At 34.7% G+C, this 26155-nt stretch overlaps 1 protein-coding gene across 1 annotated transcript in view; it reads left to right on the top strand.

Annotated features, from left to right (window-relative positions):
• The window catches only part of LOC108728067 (defective proboscis extension response 14), a 165947-nt gene extending 140491 nt beyond the window's left edge, over positions 1 to 25456 (top strand). The window contains exons 7-8 of the mRNA XM_018456422.1: positions 14801 to 14940; positions 24591 to 25456. Of these exons, the coding sequence (XP_018311924.1) occupies positions 14801 to 14940; positions 24591 to 24688 (238 nt within the window). The 3' untranslated portion in view covers positions 24689 to 25456. The remainder of the gene's footprint in view (positions 1 to 14800; positions 14941 to 24590) is intronic.
• Positions 25457 to 26155: the final 699 nt, after the last annotated feature.

Here is a 26155-nt window from a genome sequence, read left to right as displayed (position 1 = left end):
CTCCCACTTCCCCATCTATAAGTATTCATAAAAAGTTGAAGATATACATTTTTTATTATAAAGAACTTATAAAATTAGTACGATAAGCACGATAGTGGCCTGTCAGACTGGCGTTATTAATAGTGTAATTTTTTCGAGCGTTACAATTTAAAGGTTAAATTGAAAAAAAAAAAAACAATTCTGGCTTATATTTAAGTGTAAAATTTTATACTTAAGAATATTAAAAAATTATAAAGAATATTGGCAATATTAAGAATATTACGAATTTTTATTTCATTATCAGAACTTAACATGTTTTAATAGTCATTTTGACCGCCATTTTGGATCTGCCATTTAAAATTTGCCAATTATGAATACAGATTTGAAATCAGCGACCTCGAAAACATTAATATAAAGATTTTGAAGGTATGTTTATTATCATTTTCATCCCAGCGTGAATTTTTTTATAAAAAAAGTACTAATTTTGACTGATTTTTTATTTCTAACTTATATTTAATGCAAAATAATTACATGTTTTTCATGTATACAGACAAATTTTAGGAACATAACGATATCAAATACGTAATATAAATCAATTATCAAGTAAAAACATACAAAAACTGCGGCGAGAAAGGGCTGCCTTTTACAGGCACACTATATGCAACAAAGGATTAAAGCGGAGTAATGAATTATCTACCGGGACGTACGATTATGAAACATTCACTCGAACACGATTTGTCGTATAATTTTCATGCGAAAAATCGTGCATTGAAAATCCTTTCTTGGTAATAATTTTCTCGGCACAGCGGGATGTTCTCAGTTTAGTTGGATACGGCACGATATCTCATCTCGCTCGTATTATTACTGGCAGGCGCAATTTTGCGCAAGAAAGTCCTTTCCGATGGGACGGCAGAGTGAGACGAGAGCGGATTACTTAATCATGCTTGATGCTGTTTACCTCGGCGTTCAAAAAGAAACTGGAAGAAGACGGCCTGGTTCGTAACGTTCTTGTGATCTGCCCGACCTTTATTGCGATGCGCCGCGGCGGACAGCCGGGAACGACGCCGCTCTCCAGGAACTGTCAGACTGAAAAATCGACCGTAACCTTTTTCCTAGACGTTTCTGGAGCGTTGCAATTGCGGCGCCTGTCAAATTGGCATGCCGGGATAACGGCTACAGCAGATGCCGTGGCTTCGAGTCGTCTCCTTAATTCGAGCTTCCTGCCGGTGACTGCCGTGCCGTCGCGTGCATGACACGATCTCTTCCCTTCGTTATTAGTATGCACTCGTTGCAGTGTGATACGTTAAGCATTAAGTTAGTTCAAATTCTATGGATGCATAATATTCTGCTGCCAGTACAATATTATAAGCGCATTCATTATCCAGCTACTGTTGCACGATAATTGAAATAGCAATGTTTCGAAAAAAAGAATGATATTGAAATTTTGGATTATCTCGTTGATGTTATTAGTTTACGAGATTCACGTTTCGCAGATGAAAATGGCATCAGAAGATAATCAATACGGAGAGGTGACCGCGCTGTTTACGTGTCAAAGTTGATTGAAAAATACATGCCGCTCGCATTTACACGTCGGCAGTATTTCAATCAACCGCAGGCATTCCTTTGTCGAAGAAATATTGCTTTCTATGAGCGTAAATGTTGGCAGAGCATCAACGAATATAAATGGTCATCTGCTCATTAACTGAATTTATATGTGTGTAATGTATAACGTAATCGAGCATTCACATTTGTTCTATATAATATTACATTTATGTATATTTTATATAATGTTTCACACGTGGGTTTTATGTCTATGTTTTTCAGAATTGTAATTATCGTAAATATATGACTAATTTTCGAATATGTCAAAATTTTTTTTTAATCTTTAGCTTTTTCAGTTTATTTGCTAGACACATCAAGGGATTTGTCGCTTGTTATCTCGCTCACGTATAAAAATGTATAATCCTGCGTTCTTATCACAAAAAGAATATCGGCATTTAGATTAATCACAAAGATGTGATAGAGACCTATTTAAACATAGAAATATTCAAGAGCATTGACTCTTTTCGTGGCAGTTTAATTTGAAAAGTAATTTTAGATTGAAACGTCGAATGCAGTTGTAAAATATAAATGCTGGAATCAGGTACGAGATTACTTCCGTAGTTAAGACTTTATGAAGAGGTCGCCGGAATGAGAAAGTTTTAGTGCTTACATTTTGGCATTGCGCAAACAGGAATAAGCAGACAAGGAGATTGGCATACAGAAATGCACTGAATTACTTTCTGATGATGGAAATTGCAAAGGGATGGGAAAAAAGCGTAGCGATAAAAATGAGAGAATAACGTGTCATGTCAATCAAAAGAAGCTAGACTTTTTGATTTTACACGTGTCACTTATGTTGATTGCCAATCCTTCCGCGTTAATAAGAGTTCTTGTTTACTCACCATTATTATCTTTGATAGTGACATCTGGAGCGAGAGAATACACAATAATAATTCTTGTAAATTATATTTTTAAACAGAAATATTTTTCATTAAAAAAACATTTGTAATCGATAGAATAGAGCAAATTGTATCTTTGAAATAAAAAGATAATTTTTAATATAATTATAAAGTATGTATATAAAAAATTATCTTCTTATTTTTCAGAGAGAAATTAAATCATACTTATTTCTATATTAATTATTATTAATTTGTTATAGTTGGAAACACACATAGCTTATTTCGTTTCTGGTTATGCATAAAGATTATGGCACATAAAAAAAATGTAAAACAGTAAGTATTAAGCGAATCGACCAATCACAGTAGAAACATGAGTTAATAATGTAAGCAATAGCAAATCCAAAATGTCGATTTGCTTGTTTCCTTCTCACCGCTTAAGTTTTTTTGTGTAGGTACCATACTCTTTATTCTCATTTCCGGATATTATAATTATTAATTAATTAATTAATAAAATAAAAAGAGAAATTTCGATATATTTTATGAATTAATTATATCGGTTGTAAAGATCGTTTTATTGAAACATTTTTATACTAATATATTTTGCAAGAATTTTTATTGTGCACTTTCTCGCTTTTGACGTCACAATCTGAGATAATAATGTTGAGTAAACAGAACCTTAAATGTTATTATCTACCGTGACAATCTTCAAAGGAATGACAATCTGTGAAATGCATAAAGCAAAAAAGCGCAATTACTTTTTCATTTCCTGTGAATTTACTGTTTTTTGTTTTATTTATATATTTTTCAATTTATAATTAGCAAACTCAATGAGTCTAAATGCAATCTTATTTCCTAATATGCACTATGTTTTAGCTATAAAATGAATTTTTCATAACAGATACTGCTCTTTTAAAATCACATCCTCCGGGAATAATTTGTGAAACATCGCGATCATGTATTCGATGCATTTGTTCTCATTCCAAAGTTTCGCGCGTTAAATCACAGGACCAAACGGTAAAAGTTCGGTCAATGCTATGAGATAATGGTAGGATATTCGCATCATGTTTCATTTAGAAAGTGTGCATGATCCGATTGACGTTCAGCCCCATTTCAACCGAATACTACGGAATATTCATGTCGTAACGAAATATAGGAACGTTCGTGATTCTATTTGAGGTCGCTTGTCACAGTCGAATTCCACTATCGTGCTCATTATTTCGTATTCCTATACATTTACTCTGAAATGTAATCATTTTGTCAATTTCCTTTGTTCGAACTGGAAGTATGGAGATCATAGCAGAGTTTCTATCCCAAGGGATTTAAGGCCGATAGGTTATTGACAAAAGATATATTTGTAACTTGTGCGACAGTCCGATAAATTTATGAAAGTAGTTGCGCATATGATTTTTGCACACAGGTTAGATATTTTCAATTATATCTTAAATAATACAATTTGATACATAATTGTTAGGTTGGTGCAAATGAAATGATCGTTTTTCGTATTATAAAATTGTGGTTTTCCTTTTCCAGTATATTCTACAAAATTTAAAAAAAAATTAGCGATTATACCATTCGACAGAACAAAGTTTCAGCTTTAAGAATCTATATTTTTAATTACGGTATAATGATTTTTAACGGACTTATGAGCAATCAAAGTCAAAATGCTCCTTTTTACTTAATCTGCGAGTAACTTGGAGACAAAAATCGTAGAAACATAATTAAAAAACGATTTTGTAGGAAAAACTTCAATCTTTCACGATAGATAGTCAAAAATTTTCTCGATTTTTTTAAGGACACGTGACAGACCTATAAAATAAAAAGAAATTTTTTCATTTTTTTCAGCTGGTAGTTTTCTATATGTAAAATTTATCTTATCAAACTCACATAAACTCAAAAAATATAGTAAGTTTTTGGAAGTAGAGTTTTCAAGTTTTATAATCCTTATTTAAATTTAAATTTTGTTCATTTTTTAACGAAATTACGACTGCTCTTAATAGCAATACAGAAAAATGGTCAAAAATTTCATTTGCACTAACCTAATACATGCAATTTATTAAATCCCTCGATTATATAATAACTTATATAATAATTCAACATTTTAGGGGTACTAATTATCTAGAATATCTAATCGCTGCGGGTTATGGTACCCTTAGTTTAATACCAGTTTGTATTATACATCTAGAATATCTAATCAATGCGAGTGTTATGTAAATTCTTATTGAAGCTTAAGAGTTAGCTTATAATTACTAACAGTATCGGGAGAAAGTTCATACTCTTCCTTTGCCTCCAAGAATTGACTACATACGAGATGAGCGGAATGAAGGAGGAAGATCGAAGACGAGGGCCGACGAGCGTGGGTTTCGACGTTGTCGTAGGATATGTTATAAGGCGGCGTTATGTAGTCGACGGATGCTAAAAGAAAGATAGAGGAGGAAGGCAAGCAGGTGGATAGGTAGATAGGTAGGTAGACTTGGAAGGCAGAAAGGTAGAAAGGAAGGAAGGAAGGAAGGAAGGATATGCGCAGAGCCCAGGACGACATATCTGAGCTAGCAGCCTGCAACTTTTCCCATCAGCGCGCAGCAAGCCCCGAGCTTGTTATGCGAAGCTTGAAGCATGTAACGCCAGATGCCACATATTGGCTCGCACCTGACCCCACGCCATCCCGTCTGAATCGCCCACCCTCCGCAACATACGAGACCGGACTCGATCCCCTTTTCGTCCGTCTCTCTAGTCTCTTTTCGATTCTACGTTACGCCCGATGAAAGGGTTGACTCCGCCGGATCTGTTTGTCCACACGTTCCACACGATTATTTCCTCTCGGAAAAGCCGTATTTCCTGTATCGAGTTGTCATTGCCCGGAACTGCTACTTCAACACACAACGGGGGAAACTTGGGATCAACTGTAACAAAGGATAGTTTTCTTTTCAAGTTCTTGTATGTGTCGGAAAGAGGCAGAATTGAATTTTAACAAGAAAGATATACATTTCTTTTATAAAATAATATTGTATTCTATTTCATTTCATTTTTGCCATGAGTTGTTCAAAATCTCATCGAGAACTGTAACATCTGAGGCTTTTCTTCGCGTACCGAACGCCACCGCATTCAGCAATGTTCTGCATGCAGGGCAGATACACACATCGAAAATAAAGCCAACAAAATGTGCGTTCGGATGCCTCTATCGATTTAGCCATTCTTCTACTTTATAGGTAGAGCGAAATGTGCCATTGCGTCAGATGTAATCTTAATAAATCGATCATTCTAGTCCCGATGATGTAGAGCGTTATATAAAAATTTTACGCTATTTCTTATGATGCTCATATTTTTTCAACAGACAATCGAGCGGTTCCCATTTTTCATTAATTATTCCCGTGTGTTTTCACGATGGTCGCTGGTGCGTAATTACTTTTACATGTACTGTAGTGACTCCAATGATATAATCGCGCACAGCCGGTTTAATACAGCAGTGCATTCTTCGCAAGCTTAAATTCAACGCATTTCCCTCTCCGCCTGCGGCGCATTTCGCTATTTCCATTGCGGCGCTTCATCTTTTTTTACAAGAGTTAATTACCCCGCATTCGCGGATGCAATTAAGCAACAACTCTCACTCAGCTTATTATTCAGCAGCGAAAAAGATCTTTCGTCGTGCAATATGAGTCACTGTATTACCGAAGAGAAAATATATCACAGTTTTTTTTGCTCTAGCTAATTATTTATTAGTCATCTCTTTATATATATAGAGAGAGAAACTTTTATATTACGTAACGCATAAACGATACACTTATTATATTATATTATATTTTAGAAAAAGCGAGTATCTTCTTTACTCCTTTTTTCCTTTTCTTTTCGAAAATTTTTCCGCGACGAGATTCGAAAATCGTGGCTCGTGACTCGAATCTTTACGGCATTATGTCAAAAAGTTTGGTTCCTCCGATAGTACGTTCGCGGCAATCTTCTTAGACTTTTTTAGATGCCGCGATCGGAAAAAGAAGTCACGAGAACGATAAGATATTGCGCCTCTTTGCGCCACGCGGCAAATCCGGGATAATCCGCAGAATTCCTGTGGAGACAACGGGAGACAGAGTTTCGTTTCTGGGGAGAATGTGACCGCGCATTCACGCGATATTCTTTGCACCTACAGCCCGCTCTGCCGCGCCCAGCACGTATTTAGGTTTACGCCGCGTAAAACCTGCTCGACAAATTCGCTAAACTCGGATTGGAAGAACGGAGAGGATTTTTACAAGCTCTGCCACTCCTTCTTACCTCGCGCGAGAAGGCAAAGATCGCGAGTGCGTCCAAATTTACGAACGTAAACTTACGGCTTGCTTACGGAATGCGAAATCTTGGAGATAATGAAAAAAGCTCTCGTCGACATTTAACCATCGTTTTACGCGCTCTTCGGTTTTACGACTCAAGAATTAGCACGGTTTTATCTGGTCAATTAAAATTTTTTTCATGACCTCAACAGTCAATATGCAAAATTATTCTTATTATAACAATTAAAACGTCGAGTTTATTTATTTAAAACTCTTTAGATAATTTTATTTATCGCATAATCCAATAAAAATGTCAAGGATATGCGTGAAGAATATTTAATTAAATTATTCAAAAGTTTATTTTATTTAACATTATTTAGTTTTAGATATGAACAATAAAATTTATATATTCATATTAAATACGAAATAAATTCCGAAAGTACTCAAGTTCTGTTCAAACAAAAATTTAGTATAAAACAATTAATTCAAGCGTAACTAAAAAAAAAATTTTTTGAAATTCTTTAAATAATTTCATTTATTATCAGTATAATCTAATAAAAATATCAAGGATATGAGTGAACGATATCTGATTAAATTTTTTAAAGTTTTTTTTTATTTAGTTTTACATATGAACAATTAAAATTTATATATTCATATTAAATAAAAAATAAATTTCACAGACACTCAAGATTTGTTTAAACAAATTTGATAGAATTATTAAGCCTTGACTCATCTTAATGCTCGCTGCGGGCATCATAGAAATTGTTCTTACTAAACAGCGCTTTACATTCGAGACTAGCCTGATGAAAAGTTCCAGTAAAAGTTTGCAATGTCTGTCCGGCCGATTCACAGGCAAAATCCCGACGGTGCGGAGGTCGGAATAACAAAGAAACTTCGCAACTCCCTTTAAGTCAGGAAACGAGGAGTTGCGACGAGGTTCCTGCTCGAGATCTACAGACAGTCCGCTTATATGTATTTCTAACCATTTAGAAATCCACCAAGCTACGTATTTTTACGAAGAAAAGTACAGGGGAGATGTATATCCGCTATAAACGATTGCTTTCTCAAAAATCATGAGGAAAAATTGATATTTGAAGTTACGAAACGTTTAATTGCAATCAATTAATTTTTTTAAGTACACTTTATAAAATAAGGGTGTAGATTTAATATCATGCGATGTTTATGTAATTCTCACCGTGTTGGTATTTGGATCAACACTAACACGGTGAGAATTATATTTAACACTCATAATTATATATTTACCATTCATGTAAAATTCATATTCATATTTTTTAAATCTGTATTCAGGAAGCTACGGCGGATCCATCTTGGAATCTCCTTTTTTAAAAATATAGCAAAATGTATATATTTTTAATATTTCTGAAATACTTAATCATAATTTTAATATTTCAAAAACATTTTTTAATTTAAAGAATTCTTAGATACACAGTAAAAAAATTTGTATATTTGTGTTAGAAATGATCCACTCACGTTTAACATTTGTGTTGAATTTTTTAACATATTCGAGTGTTAATTTAACATAATGTGATTATGTTATTTAAAGATTTTTTGTGAAATTGATATTCAATGTTTCTTATGTGTCAAAATGACATAATTTATGAGTAAGTGAAGAAGTAACAAAAATAATGTGTTTTAAAACGTAAATTCTAAGACAAATGAATAAAATACATATTAATTTAACATATCATAAATGTTAATTTTCTGAAAAAAAAATGCTTTCACGGTTTACAAACTGTGTCGTTGTTATCTTTCTTTATATTTATTCTCTTATATAATATTTGTGTTATCTTTTAACATATTTATCTTGTGTAAAATTAACTAAAAAATTTGAGTGGACCATTTGGGACACGCGATTTATGTTAAATTCAACACATTTTTTCCAACTGTGTATAAAAAACAAATTCCATTATATTATTCTTCTTGTGTACTAATATAATTTAAACAAAAACGTTTTATGAATTACATCTAAATAATACTTTTTCAATGTAATAATAATTTAAATAATAATTTAATATTCTCTCTTTTCATATTTGACCTTAAAAAAAGTTAACTGCATCACACCACTGACCTCCTCGCTTGACAAATTTTTGAATTCGTCAATGTGAGGAGCGCGCTATCAGCACTATTGTATCATTATATCCTTGTTTTATGTCTAATGAATAAAAATAGAATAACACAATAGCGCTGATAGCACACTTCCCGAATGCAGCCTTTGAATGTAATAAAGCAAAAATATTAGAAAATAATTTTGAAATACAATTAACATTGATATTGATTTGGAATACGATTGGAATACGATTGATATATAAATATTTTCCTTACTTTTGTTCACTAGCATTTTAGCCATTAAATTTATGACACTATTCAATCAATTAGTAAATAATCTATGACACTATTGAATCAATTAATAAAAAGTTAAAATAAAAATGGAATATGAATGACAATTTTTGCGTGTAGTCCAAGATTATTTATCCACGGAAGTATTAGCGATGCTGTTTGGCGTATTATAACAGATTATTCTTGGAGTTGTGTTGGAAATTTATAAATATATGTGTATTATAGCACTCGGATGGAAGAAGTACAAAGATGAAAATCTTTTGAGCTTAAACTCTGATAAAATCGCTCGGTTCTAGGATCTTTGATAAAATCTGTTGGTTCTAGGAGTAAGCTCTTTTCTACGCTAAAAGATATCGAAGAAAAGAGTACTTATTATCTGAAATGAAGAACAGAACAAGAATGGTAGGAAATGCTTCGCCCATATAATGAATTCAGTTTGAGAGCATGCTTTCCGCGTGTAAGATCAAGTGCAAAGATCAAGCGACGCTGCTCCTTTCATCTCTTTATTCCGATTGAATAAATATGATCTATAATTTCGAGGCAATAAAAATTTCTTGTTGAATGTAAGAAGTCTTCTGTGAGATTCCTTTACGGAATAAGGTAATTACTGAAAAACAAAAATTATTCGTTAAATGATTATCAAATCAAATTGGCAGTCTTTCTTCTTGCGCAATGATTCGCAAAAGTATTTTTCTAGTTGTTTGTTCTTCTAACTCTTTGCGCATTCCAGCGAGTAAAATTTCGCGTTATAACCCTTTGAATAAATATGATCCATAACTTCGAGACAATAAAAATCTCTTGTCTAATATAAGATGTCTTTTATGAGATTCTTTTGCAGATAAGGTAATCATCGAGAAACAAAAATTATTCATTGAATAGTTATTGAATCGAATCGACAATTTCTTACGCAATGATCCATAAAAGTGTATTTTTCACAGCTGTATACTTTTTTAACTCTGCGCATTTCGAGTAAATTTTGCGTCACAAACCTTTTACAATTTTCATAAAGCCACGCCGTTATCGTTGGTTTTAACGTTAAAAGATGCACGTACTGGTATGAACATGAGCATCCACGCGTATCGCTCACGCAGCGATGTAAAAAAAAGAAGAGAATAATCAGCGAGAGAAACAAAATATACTGGAAGCTCTTAAATTTTTCTAGCTACTCGACTGCCGCTGTGAAATTCACTGCAGATCCATAAGCGAAAAAAATTTCTAGGTCGAACGCGAAGGAGGTGGAGTTTTGCGTATAGAAGAATTTGAGAATAAATTTTGCGTTCTATGCTCAAATTAAATTCCATGGTATGATGAAAAAAAAAGACCCGCGTCCGGCGAAGAGAAAGAGAGAAAGATAATATAAACTGAAATGGTTCTCCACCGGAATAGTTCGGTATACGATAAACTGCTTGTTCTGTGTGCCCTAAAAATACGACATAAAATGTTACATTGACTTGAAAACGGATCATGTTATGCTTGAATAAGGCATGTTGATTTGATTATTTATTGCAAAAAATATATAAGTCAAATTTCATTGATTTAATGTTAAAATCATATACTGTGCATATCTTAAATTCGAATGAGATATGTCAGTGACAGTAAAAATAATTCAATAATTTTTTCATTTAATCTTGTAAAATTTAAAATGTATTGAATGATAGTTGAAGGAAACGTGATTTTATTGAGAAGTTCGTTTATTAAGCGTCAGTGATATTGAATATCTGAAGCATATATCTTCAAAGAGATTTCCTTCACGGGTATATTTCTTATCTCCGTGTAACATGGGCGAGTTAAGAACAATGCACGAAATGAAATTCTTTCGAGTATAAAGAAGCTATGCGAACTAGTTACGTACAGAGGAACACTATTCGATTTTATTTTTTCGCATAACAAGTTAAGTGTGAACGCAGCACATGTGAAAATTCGAAAAATTCACGGAAACATGCCGTCGATTTTTTCGTGCGGTACATATTTAATCTCCCACATCACTGATTTAACCCTTTCTGTCCTAAATTCTGCTGTGAACAGCACGATTCATTGACGTTTTCGTTCAACGCTGAACTGAACGACGATGTGTCAACAGATATCGGGAACAAATTCGAAAACACATTTCCGGTTAAATGAAATATAATAAAACAAGTGTTTACGTACCCTATACGACCGCATACAATTGCGATACGCAACGCGGCGTGACGGATGTCTATCCCCGTATGCAAGGGTGGTCGTGCAACGGCAAATGGCATGTGATCTGTCCCCGGATGCCAATCGTTGGAAAATTTTGGTCGTGCTAGAATGGCTGGATCAATGTTTCGCGAGTTACTGCATTAGCCTTCTGATAGGCAAAGCGACCGCTTGTGCATGCAATACACGCGAATCACTCTGGACGCACTCGCTAACTGTAGCATGCATTCTTTTCCTTCCGTAAAATATTTCTCTCTCTCTTTCTCTCTCTCTCTTTCTTTCTTTTTCTTTCAACAATATACAAGGTATTCCATTTTAATATCCCACCCCAAATAACTTTATTTTTGATCTTAGAAAAAAATGTTTCAGACAAAAGTTGTATGGCGCTTTGAGGGTTGAGGAGAAAAATAATGGTTTCCATTATTCCATTTAAGAAATTGAAGGTAACTTTCAAGCAACTATTTAAGATCAAACTAACGACACCATGTTATGCCCCCCTCAAAGCCATACAACTTTTGCCTGAAATATTTTTTTCTAAGATCAAAAATGAAAAAGTTATTTGGGGTAATGGGACACCCTGTATATTCTAATTAAAAAAGATCGTCAATGTATAATTAAAGACCGTTGATCTTTAATCTTTCGGAAGTGACGATGGATTTATTAGATTCACTCAATTATATATTCTTCATATTATATCTGTCAATTTGAATTTTTGTTATTAAAATAAATTTTGACACTAAGATCCGTTTTGACGAATACTTATTCGTTTATTTGAATAAATTTAGTATTTATTTCTTTTTTTATACGAGTTATGTTATTTTAAGTCCTTGAGATTAATGAATGCCTTTTAATCAATATAAATTAAATGGGTCTCACAGACTCAGTGTCGATAATTGCGTTACAGATTTTAACGTCAGCTTTGGAAGGTTAAAGGCTCTATATATTATGGAGTACATATTAGTAGAGTTTTAGCGGACTTCGAGCATACGTGCGATAATAGCATCGAAAAAGGTGGAAACACGGCACAGTATTAACGGTAACGATAATGATGTGGCAACAAGTGCTTTTAACGTTTCTTAACAGTAATGCTCGTTGCATTCTTGGGAAAGTGCTCAACATACTACTCTCAAAGGACCTTGCTGTAACAATTTTGCGGCATGATGAAGCACGATGTGGCCGTTGGTGAAGTATAGTAAGGAAAACGGAGATACGTCTTGTGATGTCCGGACCATTCGAATGAATTCTTAAAGCAACCTAATGTTTCCTTTGTTTCTTTTATACCGCATTCTTCTCTTTCTGGCTTTTCTGGCATCATCGGCATGTCTATTTTCTTAGCATGTTACACTCGATCTCTTTCTATACTTCTTTCTATATATAGGCACGTATATATATATACATTCATAACGTAGTTCTTACTTTCACATTTTATTTTCGTCCTATTTTCTTTACAAGATCTTTCCACGAAATGGATATGTGGAAGACGTATGTAGTGTGTACGTCTAAAGCAACCATCACGCATCGTTAAACATTCAAAAATTCAAGAGCTCTGTAGAGACAGCTCGTTTTTTTCCTCGTTTTTCTTATATCGCGGCGCAGCAGTTTTCCTCGCCTTTACTACCTTCCGAGGATCCAATTTTTCTCCGGCATAACATATCTTTGAGCCGGGAACAAGAAATTCTTCAAACTTTTACGCAAGCTCGCAACAAGTGAATTTCATTTAATTTCGCACGATATGTTATGCAAGCGATACCTCAAATGTAATTTGAACAAGATAATGTCGTGTGAAATTAATACGAACGGCATTATCGCGTGGGCGTATGCAATGCGCACGCCGTTCCCTAGTCTCTTTCTTTTTGCTCGAGATCGGTGGTAAGAAAGCTTGGGAGGAGTACCTGATCTGTCAAGGCCAGCTGCTGGAGGGCGAACTACTTGATTTACGCTTTTCTTCCATCTTCGCTCGCGGAACATCCTCTTTGCCTTTCTCCGCCTTTCTCTTATTCTTCCCTTGAATGCCCTATTTCATCAGCTTAATTCGCTGGAGACGTGAATGGTCCTAAGTGTTAAAAGCTAACTTTTATCTTACTTTTTGCCTGTAAACAGATTTAAATATGACAGCGTCGCCGTGAAAATACAAACCACCGTGGCAATTTTCTCATTCACTACGAAGTTTGTCGATCTTCCTAAGCATCGAAGTGGTAATAAAGCCTATTTCGAGGTACGAAGGTTTCGACTGATTCGTTACCCGCATAACTTTTGCTTCCTGAATATTTCCCCGCAGAGTCTTAACGAGTTTCTGATTCTTAGAAAGTTCTCTTAGAAATGATTATATTCGAGGCTTGTAGTTGCAAAACTTGTTAAATCCACTGTAAGGTATTTTGAGCAAGGACAAGAAAAACTAATTGCTTGTCTATAAATATAATTAACAGACTCAGATATTTATATATCAAATCAGCATGCTTATTTAAATATTAACCGATAAAATTACATTTACATTTATGTACACTGTACACTTTTGCCATCTATACATCCTGTGATTTCTCTTTAATTATTTCTATTTATTCGTATACGCGTATGAATATTTTCAAAGTAATAAATAGATCAGAATGTAAATAATATTTCATAGGGTATAATTTTACGGGATACTTTTTTATGTACGTTTTAGATAAACTTTTTCTGCGGGGAGAGATTTGCGTCGTATAATTTTTTAGGAGTTACATATGGAGGGTAGTTATTTTTGTTTATCTGCACAATGTGGTTGTGAACTGCGGAGCGAATTTGTTTACTACCCAGTGTTGCAGTGTGGTATAAAAAAAGTTTTTCGTCCGGACGAAAAGAAATGATAAATTTCTGACTGCTCGGTTTCATATTCTTTCCTTCAAAGAACTCTTCAAGAGCGTTCTTACTACCACCTGCTATCGCTAAATTATCGTCGTCTGTCATCAGCATTACTTTCAACGCTTTAAAATTATGTATATATATAATACATATTTAATGTATAAAGTAAGAATTTGTTAATCAGTTAAATAAAATCTAAAGATAAAAAGAGATTATATTCACCTGTAAGCTTCTTTTTTTTCGTCTTGTCATATACATTTCAAGCAAAAAATTTTGAAATATTTTTAAAAAATTGGGGTTATTTATCTAAATATTTATGTTAAATACAATAGTTAAAAACAATATGTTTTTTTAACCATAATTCTTTACATCTGATGAACGTTATTGGATCTGGAGAATTATTGTTAAAAAACACTTGTGTTGTAAATAAAAATTTAAAAAATGTCAATTTTCAAAAAGTGTTTTCCACGCTTTTGATCTGGAGTAATATGTATATTTGTTTTAGATAACACATCTTTTATATCTTAGATTGCACATGTTACTTTCGTTATGCTTCTTTTTCGAAAAACTGTTTCGAAAAAATTCCGAACGAAGCACATCTGTTCTTTCATTATATTTCGCTATATTTTTCCTTCGAAAAACCGTTTCAAAAAAATTCTAAGAGAAGCATCTGTTCTTTATTTCAACGTGGAAACACGCGCAATAACGACACTTTTGTCAAGGTTCATACAGAGCATCTTTTGCTTTCTGTTCCAGCGTCAAGACGGACATGGGTGCAGCTGGTGCGGTGTCTAGGCTCTACATTGCAAATGCGAATAGAAAGGACAGCGGGAACTATAGCTGCGCCCTGGCAAACGTAGCAGCAGCCACTATGGTGTCCGTCCACGTGCTAAACGGTACGCTTCCGCTTTGAATATTTTCGTATTTCAATGTATTTCCATATGTCGTTGATATACGAGGCGAGAGAAACGTGACAATATCGATGTAAAAAACATCAAAAGCATTAATAAGCCCAATATAAAAATCGCCCAATATATGAATTGAATACATTAAAAACTATATAAAAAAACAGTTAAAAATTATTTATTAATGTTTTTTCTCGAGAAATATATTTTCCGAATGCAAATGGAAAACATTGTTAGTTTAAGTTTTACATGAAATTTAACGGGAGCAGTTAAAATTAGCGGGAAAGTTCGTGTTTCTCTGGTGCGGGAAAACCATTCTTCACGCGAATTCGAATGCCTCGGGAGATAATTCGTCGTTCTCTTATAATTGTGTATCAGGGAGAATTCACCGACCCAAGCAATCAGTCGCACTTGAAATCACAGTTAAAGGATCAGATTCTGCTCGCTACCGATAACGGCGTTTGGCAGACTTGAAGGAAAGCAGCGGAGGATGCCAGTCACCTTCGTGGGAACGTACGACGCCTATCGATATAATTTTCCACTCCTTTGCACGATCGATAATTGATTTTCCACGGCTTTTCAACGGCGCCAATGCCTATTACCGGTCTCTCTTTTCTTTCCTGCACCGCCTTCCCCGTTTCTCAGCTTGCTCCATCTACTTCACGCTCCGAGAGGTCGGTCGCTTTCTTCTCCGCACATCTTCTTGCGCCAATCGATCGTGTAGGAATACAAAGCTGTGATTTCATCAGGGTAAATAACTGGCGCCGGACGCAACCGAGTTGCGGAGACGCTGCCGTTGACGGGTCGCTCGATCGCTCTTCGTGATCTTCACTTGGTCCTTATTTCCGTTTTGCCAACGAGTTTCTTGCACCAAATGACATTCTTGACTGTATTAATAGAAAATAGTTCGATTCCCTCGATGCACGGGAGAAAGAGTGAGAATGAAATAACGCCCACTAAACATACAGTGTTATTCCTAATAAAAAAAACTAAGTCGAAAAGTCCTGTACCATTTTGCAATTTTCACAACAGTTAACGAGATATTAATTTCTAAATATTGCCGAATAAACGGATAAAATCGATGCATAAGACGATTTTAAGATATCTTTCCGTGTTCTTTGTGAAATATTTTAAAGATTTTTCTTAAAGAACTCTTAAAGATATCTTAAAGCTGTCTTATACGGTTTTGCTCTGTCTTAAACATTTTGCTCATTGAGTAACTAAAAAAGAATATTGCGAAAATTGTAAAATGGTAGAGGACTTTTCGTCTCAGTTTTTTTATTAGGAGTAGCATTGTATGATTAGTGGGCGTTATTTCAATTACACCCTGTATGTATATATATATATATATTGAAGTGTCATTAAGATGCTACTAAAATGCTGCTTTTATTCTTATGCCGTCATCTGTATTTATTCGTACCCTTTTTTTGTTCCTCGTGGGTAACTTATACTGTTTCGTGTGCTTCTGTCTAGAACCAACGCGTGGTGTATTCATATAAAAGTTCGTTGGGAATACATAGGTTGACCCATTTCTTTCTTCAGCAAGTTGGGCTGTCGCAAAACTCTCCTTCCTTTATTTGTAATCTTCTTCATTCTCAGGGCATAGTCAAATTAGTGTTTAAAATGTACATTATTCCCGTAGCGCGTTAATTCTTATGCTTTTAATTTTGTTATGGAAGCAATGTAAAGGAAGGAAAGTTTCACTGCTGGAAACATCAGGCACAAGGTGGTAGAATCAATTTATCGTGTTGATAGATAGTTCATTCATATTCAAAGTTACAAATCATACTATGTACAATTTGATGGGAAATAGACAAATATGATCATTCTTCGGTGAGATTGGCATGGCTAAATATTGATACGATTTCGTCCGAGTTAATTCGATTAAACAACTGTATTGTCCTAATTCACCGATGCAATTCGTAATCCAGGAAAATTGCCGGATATGTTTAGCTCGAACTGCTTTTCTGTTCGGCGATCAATTTTCAGCGTGTTGCTTCCACTTTTGATGTATTGTTGGATGACATTTTCGCTGTTTTCTCCCTGGTGCTTTTCTCTTTTATCTCGCGATGACGTAAACCACGAAACTTTCGTATCACAACGAAATAGCACGTAAGTCGAGTCGATGACGCGTGCTCTTGTGGGAAATGCCGCTAAACACAAGCTTTATAGTGGCGGATGGGCGATGCCACTGCAAGACGGTCGATAACTGTGGGTTGGGAAAACGTCTTTCGAACTTATGGCGAAGGAGCTCAACGAGTTTTCACGGCGGCTTTTCGCGCCCGGGGCAGAGCGGCTCAGAGACGCCACATCTATATAGGTGATGTGCATTATTTACGGCGGATTACCTTAAGTCGGCCCAATACGAGAGTTCGATCTTCTTCCGGTAAAGTTTGACGAGAGAGAGCACTCAAGGAAATGCTTGGTCGCGACGTATAATCTACCTAGTTCCTTTTTGCGAAACGACGTTAATAATCTTTAGTTACTCGGACTGACGGCTACTCTGTTTCGCTGCGAAAGGCACTTTGGGAAGTTAGATCTCCGTAGTTTGTATCAGGTACTTCATTTAAATTCGTATGCACGCGCGCCCTTTGGCACTTACTCTTTAATCAGACGTGTTCGATCAATACCTGGTTACGACGAAATTCTTAACTATGTTCCATCTACGAAAACATATTATCAGCAAAACAAGCGTCTTACTATCTGCTGCAAGAGGTATGAACCAGGTAGAGTTAGAGTTAAGCCACCGTTACCATCACGATGAGTATGCGGAATGCGCAAGTCGGAGAGTTATTACCGCAGGTGTTATGCCAGTAACTACAAGAGCGATCATAATACTGGAAGTAATGCGAATTTGCTTGACAAGTAGTCGGACGCTCGAGGCTCGCATTCGAAAGTAGTTTGCCGTAGTGAGAGTCGATCCACGTTCTGAAATTTCGTATAGCTCTATGCATCGTGAAATGTTTCGTACATCCGACTTTGGCTCGTCTATCCGTTTATGCATGTGATTGGCACTAATGATGTCCGTCGGAGTGAGTAATTTGCGAGCCGAGAATTGTGGTCATCTTTGATGATCGTCATACGAGTCGCATCCCAATCGAAGATTGATTCTTCGAGTCGTGCTTTACATGAAATGGCCATCGGATTTCAAATGTTCCCTCTTTAATTGTAATAGCTCTGGAAGCTTACAACCATCTTTGGCAATGGTTCCAATAAATTATATTATATATATCGCTCCTTGACTTCAAAATAACAATAAAAACTCAATAAAGTTAAGAAAAGCCCGGGAAAAATGTTTTATATATAATTATATGTGTGAAATTATAATATATAAAAATATATATAATTTTTTATATAATTATATATAAATGGACATATTTTATATTGTATAATTGGATATAATTATATATAAACTTACATATATAAAATTATATATAATTATATATAAAATTATATTAGATTTGATCTTTTAATGAAGTAACTTATTAATAGAGTAATGTTTTACCTAAATCGTTCATAATAATAACTCAAAAATTATGTTTTTTGTGTTTTTATCATTTTTGAAATAAAGGAGTGATACATTTCTGTGCCAGATAAAGAAATATTAGATATCTAAAATATTATAGTCAGCTTTTATTTTGTTTAAAAGAAAACAGATAAAATAACAGGTATTATGGAGTAAAATATTTACCTAACTCATTCATTCTTGAAAATCATGTTTTTTTAAATCGTATCATTTTTGAAGTAAAGAAGCGATATATCTCTGTATGCTGGATAAAATAGACCGAAATATTACAGTCAGTCTTTATTTTATTCGCGCAAAACAGATAAAATAATATTGCAGTTTAAATACGACGTAATATTAATATTTAAATAAACTTTACAGTTCTTCAGTTTAGTATGCAAATGTAAACCGCACTTGTGTTGGCGCTGAGAGAATGCGTTGGGTATAACAGTTATACCAAACAATAAAAGCTGCTGCCTCTGACGTTAGAATTTACGAAAATGAAAAAGGGAACAGAATGATTTTGGTTCCTTTGCAACGAAATGCTCGACGTAGTTATAGCAGCCTTTCTCGCTGTTTCTTTCCAATTAATATACCTCTTTAAAGATATAGTAGAACACCTCTTTACAATTAATTATTCTCGAGATATGCTCGTGATTATTAATTAAGTGCAAGCTGGACTGAAGATGAAGCACCATTACTCGGTAAGATCTCATCGTGTTCGCCTGAAGGGCTTTCTCGCACGACACCTCTCTTTCTCCTTCTATTTTTACTCGCTCTCTTACTTTGTGATCTTTTCACTTTCGTTCTCTTCTCGTAGAAAATTAAAATCGTCGATAAGACCGTATTCCGGTATCTCTACCCTGCAACATAAGCACGTTTCGCTTTACAGAATAAAAAATTTAATAGTAAAAGGATTCGAGTAAAGGCGGAAGACTAAGTCTGTTGTGAGACACTAGAAAAATGGAAATAAATGTAAAATGGCAGTAGAATAGCAGATCAACCGGATAAAAGTGATCGATGAGAAAACGTAGAAGAGCGCGTGAGTGGCGAACTGTTCGTTCTCGAAAATGAGTGGTTCTTGGCCTAGTTAATGCCTATGAGGAGACAAGTGACTCGGAGTTGGAGCAGTAGTTGGCCGGTTGGTTCTGGCGTGTATATGTGCGTTTGTGTGTATATGTGTGTGTCTGTGTGTTAGAAGCAGAGGTAGAGAGGTTATTTCGCAGGGTGTCACGCCCTACCCATTAATAATCGTAGCCGCAGGCTCCAGGAGGACTACACGTCGACCCGCCTCTATCCCTTCTATGACACTGAAGTCTGGCCTCGCCTCTTCGGCATCACTGCGCTCCGTCGAGTCTGAACCTCTCACTCTCTTTCTCTCCTCATCTCCGCGTCCTTACGTCGTCGACGTAAGGCCGGGCGTGAGGAGTTTGCAAAGCTCTCGTCGCAAGATGTAGTTAACAGGCCCGCTCGCGCGTGGCCATGTATAATACACAGAAGGAATCTCCGGAGAGCGCTTGACAGCTCATTTCGCATCTGCCTTTTTCCACCGTGGCGCTCCTTTAGGACCCACCTTGACTCCAGGGCCATCCTCCAGAAGACCGGCGGAAACAGAAGAAACTGATATCTCCGAGTCTCGCCGAGTGTGTGATTAATCGTGCGGTTACGTGGAATATTACACAATTCTCGAGTCGGTAGCGTGAATTAAAATTTATGCCCATGTCCTCTCTGAAATAGCAAAGTGGTAGCAATTAATTTTATTGCACTCAAATAAGCGGTTGATGCAATTTGAAATTGAATTTAGTTCATGCGGCCTCTTCGAAATCTGATATAGATATGTTCACACCAAAATTACGGGAGATAGTATGAATATCGAACCTGCAATCGGCTTTGGTAAATTTGTGAAGATCCGAATATCATATTGCGTACTTGCAGGATGGTGCAACGTGATTAGTGAAGTCAATGAAATTATGCCGAATTTGCACGCTACATTACGGTATCGCGATATGTATGCGTACGGCATATGAGTGATCGGCTGATTAATTTGTAATTAAGCAGAGGTCGAATGGTGAAATATTCTGCATAATCCGTGTCAAATGAATAGATTTCCACAGATTAGATAAACTAAATATTCTGTACGATCTAAACTTCACTTTGATCTCATTATTATAATATGTACTCGTTATACACACACACATATACTCGTAAAGACCGTAACAACGCTTAAGGGAAGATTCCTGAGATTATGTTGAGACGAAAATCCTAATACCAAAATCCTAATACCAAAATCCTAATACTAAAATCCTAATATCAAAATGAAGTCATAACAGTTTTTCAAATAAAAATAAAAATACAAGGTCTGTTTTTTATTGTTGCACTCTGAACCGGTGCAATAAGTTGAAGTGAAACAAACGTATATTTGTTTAACTTCAACTTATCGCAATATGTTTACTAGTTCAGAAAGTGCAGCAATAAAAAACAGACCTAAAGAATAACTCTCGAGAATGTCAAATACGATAAAAAACAACTCGGGGCTAATGAGAGTTTTAGCGCGGTAATTGCGAAGACAGTTATCGAATTTCTAATTTACAAATATTTGATTAATAAAACGTGAATAATGACAGGGGCGGTTCGGTTTCATTTTGAGCAATCTTCAGTGTGTTGAGTTTACAATTACATTCCTATTTCTATATGGCCAAACCGGCGGGCGACGGTTCGATCTCATCCTCAATTGCATTGACACGTGGTCGATAAGCCCAGTGGCAAAGAACGAACTAATGAAATTCTGTGTCAAAGAAAAGGCGTTGCCAACAATGCATGAAGGAAGAGAAAGTAAAGCACTCACCCGCAATCCGCATAGCCATATTTGTCCAAATTCAAGAAACAAAAATCCTCTGAGTTTTCATATTTTAATGAACAAGACGTAAAAAAACGCTTCTCACGGACGTCAACGTTCGAATAAATCAACGATATATAATATCAGACATGCTAATAAATTAACAATAAGATTTGAAGAGAGACCGCAATATAGAAAAATCAAAATATAGCAAAATTAAATTTTTTTAAATATAGTAAATATCACAATAATTAGAAATATCAATAATTTTATCTTTGCATATGTTATCTTTATATTGATATTAACAAAAAGCGACAATTATTAGCTTTCACTTTTAACACTTTGCGTTGTACCTCTGAACGCGCAAATTTTATAGGCTGTATGATCCACTAACTTTAAATACTTATAATTAAAAAAACTATTATATTAGTCTCGACATTTTAGTATTAGAATTTTCGTCTTATAATGATCTCAATTAAGAATTTACTGTTAAGTTATTTGAAAATAATTTTATTAAATTGTTAAAATAATTATGTAGGACGCTCAAGCTGGTTGCTAAAATTATAAAATATCAAAATTTTATGCAGCATTATTCATCATGGTTGAGTTTCTTACATAATTATTTTAATAGTTTAACAAATTTATTTTCAGATCTGCATCTAGCTAAATTTTTAGACATTTAAGCAAAATCATTCTTCCCATGTAATTATGTTGGTCTATCTAAATAATTATATCAAACGTTTAAACTGATTGTTAAAATGTTAAAATTTTTTGTAGCATTATCATTATGCGATCCTACATAATTATTTTCATGGTCAAGCATAATTACTTTCAAATGCTTCTTTTTTATATACTTCAACAAAATCGTTTTTTCCATGACTCCGTGTATAATTCCGTTTCTTTGCTACATTAACGAAAACGTTTTCAATAAGACGAGTTGTGAGACGAGACGAAATGTCTCCAGTGAGTATTAAGACGATTCAATTAACGAGACGAAAATTCAGAATTAAGAGCTGGTTTACCGGGAAGGCTGTGTAAACAGAGTTGTAAATTTTTCTCCTACTGGGAGCGTTTAATTAAATCTTGGGAAGAGATAGTCGTCCGTATGACTAGCCGTTAAAACTGCTACGTGGATAGCATGTTTTCGAGCTCACAAAAACTTCGGAATCGATTGTGCCAAATGTTCAATTATACTAAGAAAGTATAGATGAATTATCGATTTAATTACGGATTTAATAAAGGACAGAAAAAGGAACAGTATACTCGACAGCTATTCGAATAATGCTAATATCAAATTACGTAATGTGATTTAGTTGTCAAATATATTTACATCCACTTCGCTTGCATTTACATGCATTTGGCACTATAACCACATAATGCAATCTAATATTACATGTTATAGTATCAAGTGTATTAAAATCTATACTATCCTAATTGTATTCATAATTAAACATAGTCACAATTGCATCGTTGGATTACGTATGGAATGGCACAGAAATTTGTTGCCATATATATATATATATATATATAGCAGCATATAGGAGAACGTAAAATCTAAAATACATTATTAATCGAACGGAATGTGAGATTTAGATCAATTATTACATACTAGTACTTTTTATTACAAATTATATTATTGAATTCTGCGAATATGGAGCGAGAGTGCGGAATTCCTTTCTAAACGTCGCATTTGTTTCAAAGTCATAAAAGAGAATGTTTTTCCGGGATTGCGACAAGCGGTTTCGATCGGCCATTTACGAAATTCGTGTAAACCGCAATTCTTGTCACTTTTGAATGCGACGACCACCCGTGAGATTGTGTCGCATTTGATATTTTACCACGAATTTTATGGATGACCGACTTCGCGTTTATATTTTGAATTTTTGAACTATTCAAAAGCCAAACTGGCGTAGACAATCAGTGTGTGTACCAATCTTTTGGCTTTTATCACGGTGCGCCGTGACAGAACAAATAAAAGGATTGAACCGTTATTCCATTTGTCTGTTGGAATATGTTTCGCTTGTTATAGTTGAGAATAGATTGCTAACAGTATATATACAAAGTAAAAGTATTCTTATTCTCAGAGTAATTGCTTTAACAGTTAATTACTGAACGTCTTTTCGGACGCGAGATGATTTATTATATTCGAGTCTCCTTACGTTGCTTTCCTTGCTGCTCTGATAAATTGAGAAATTTATAATTAGAATAAATATTAGGAGCTCACAGCAAAGCAGGCCAAAAGTACACATAAAAAAATATCATTCTATTGCTAAGAAAAGTACTGAATTTAATTTCTTCTTTTGTAATAAATAACGGTTATTAACAAAGAATACTTTCTTAATAATAATCTTAAAACACTTATTACAAATTTTAGAAAAGCTCATTATTATGTACTCAAAACAAAGAATTAATTTTTTTTTGAAGAATATTGTAAAATTGATCGAGAAGAAGCGATTTTATATATATAATAAATAAATCGAATTTTTTAAATTTAATAATCTTGATTGAAGTATCAAACTTATCAGGATTTGAATAAATTTGATGCTTGTAATGAATTTAAGATTTGTGGATGTATGAATTTTTGAAATGCATGAAATAATTATTACTTTGCGTACAGTATGTATTTTTCTGTGTGCAGGGACAATAAAATCGCTATGATAATAGACGTAAATAATTTCAAGATGCGAGGCTAAAAACAAATAAAAAGTGTAATTTAAAGACAGACAAGAAATGAACAAATGAAACGTTATAAAAACAAGACATTTATCGACCGGTCTGAAGTAGACCAGTTCGAAGTAGAAATATTGCTCTCAGTTATTAACAGAGATTTCACACGTACAATTCATGTAGGTACTTCCTTTAAATCCTCTCATTTTTCATCATCTTGGAAATTTCTTTTATTACTAAATTTTAAATTTTAGTTTCTTTGTTTTAAAGATGAAACTATTAGCATTACTTTATTATAGAATGTGACGAATGCGTTGTTTTATTTAAAGTTCAGTATTCAGTTTCTCGCAAGCCATAATTCGTATGACATATAATACTTGTTAGAACGTTACGTGTGTTGGAAAAATGATACCAGATTTTAATCTCTACATTCTGTTCGTGGTGCAATATCAGCAAAATATCGGGGATAGGCGACGATTTTTCGTAAACATTTCAAATATTTTTCAAAAATTCAACCTGCGGTCTCTCTTTAAAATATGATATCTCGCATTGCAAATAAAAATATTGGAAGGAAAGAGAGGAGAGGGCAGAGCGTATTAAATTAATGGCGTTTGCTTCTGCTTTTTGTTACAGGAGAGAATCCGGCTGCCATGCAACACGGCGGTACCACTGCCCCGAGGGCGACCTTTATCTTTACCGTTGTGATATCACTATCATCGCTCTTAAGGTGACCGTGATGACTCCGGTGCATTTTGGACCTGCGATCCGAATGGTGCTAATTTTCTCTTTCCCCTATGGAGACTCGTGCGCCCGGAATGTCCTCTCGAAATGGACGGAAACTTTGGGTATTAGGCCCTCCGCTCCTTTCCGCATGCACGCCGCATGAGATTGCTGCGAATCATATAAACGGGGGGAGTATATGGTATTCTCACGCGAAACGCAAATACGTGTGTGTGTGCGCGATAACGACGGAGATATCATCCGAATCCGTTTCGATCGTGGACTTAACTTTTGGACAAGTAGCTTCACTGTGAAGCACCGCGTCTCGCAGTTTCGTACGGCGCGGCGAGACGGCGTATATCAGTTTCCACAGAGCATTTCCGAGCATCTCTCGAGAAACTTGACTAATCGCTTCCAGCGGCGATCAATGCGGGATTTGCGTATAGAGGAGGACGAATAGCGTTCGCGCTCAGAACGCACACTGTAAATTTCAGGAAGAGGGATAGAAACTTCATGTCGCTCCCTCGTGTTTGAACTGTCGGTACTAACGTGTTGACGATGCATTGTTAATGCGTATGTTATTTGCGCGTCCATATGTTCAAACGCGGATACATTAATTAAGAAAATTCCGTTCATGTGATATGTAACGCCCGACTATCTATGGCATACGTTCGCGATTGTGCTGAAAATAATAGCCAAGCGATGATTCGATTAACATAATTCCACAATCAAAGACGTTCTCATTTTATAATTTTATCGTCATATCGTTCAAAATATATACCGCGAGATAAATATATTCTATTTATTATTGATTTAAAAGTTAGTTAAATTTAAAAGTGTATCGTTTCTCTATAAATTTTAATTGTCATTTTTCGGAGGGTGTAACAACGAAAAACTGTATCGATCGAAAGAGACAAATCTTGGCGAGGGTAAATACGTTTTATAAAGTTTGAAGATTTGAAATGTATATATATACTTTTGTATATATATACCTTTTATATATATGTATATATATTTGTTGAATTTATATTTTGTCTGTAAACTGTTATGTACTTTTAGAATGAGATTAATTATAAGATTTCCTGAAATGTCGAACGACACCGTCCAAAAAATTTGGCGCTACTTACTATTGTGAATATAAATTCGAATTATTTTTCCTTTTAACCGATCTATGCAATTATGTAATTGCACCCTCTGTGTTATCTGAGGGACAATAAAAATATTCTCATTTGTTGAACTGAATGTTATAATTTTGGTCATTTTTAATAGCTTTGAACTAACTCCATGTATATCTACATATCAGCATCTCTTTTGCGTGTACAAAATGCAATCTTTTAATTAAACGAATCAAAGCTCAAAGCCATTTAGTAAAACGTTTGTAACAAAAAGTTAATAGATAATAATTGGCATCTACAAAATTACGATCGCTGTTAATGAAAAAATTACTGAAGCAAAACATCGATCGATTTTATCTACAT

Source organism: Mycetomoellerius zeteki, unplaced genomic scaffold (genome assembly GCF_001594055.1).
Source record: "Mycetomoellerius zeteki isolate Tzet28-1 unplaced genomic scaffold, Tzet1.0 scaffold58, whole genome shotgun sequence".
Lineage (NCBI taxonomy): Eukaryota > Metazoa > Arthropoda > Insecta > Hymenoptera > Formicidae > Mycetomoellerius > Mycetomoellerius zeteki.
Note: the sequence above shows the minus strand (reverse complement) of the source record. Positions and strands in the feature narration are given on the sequence as shown.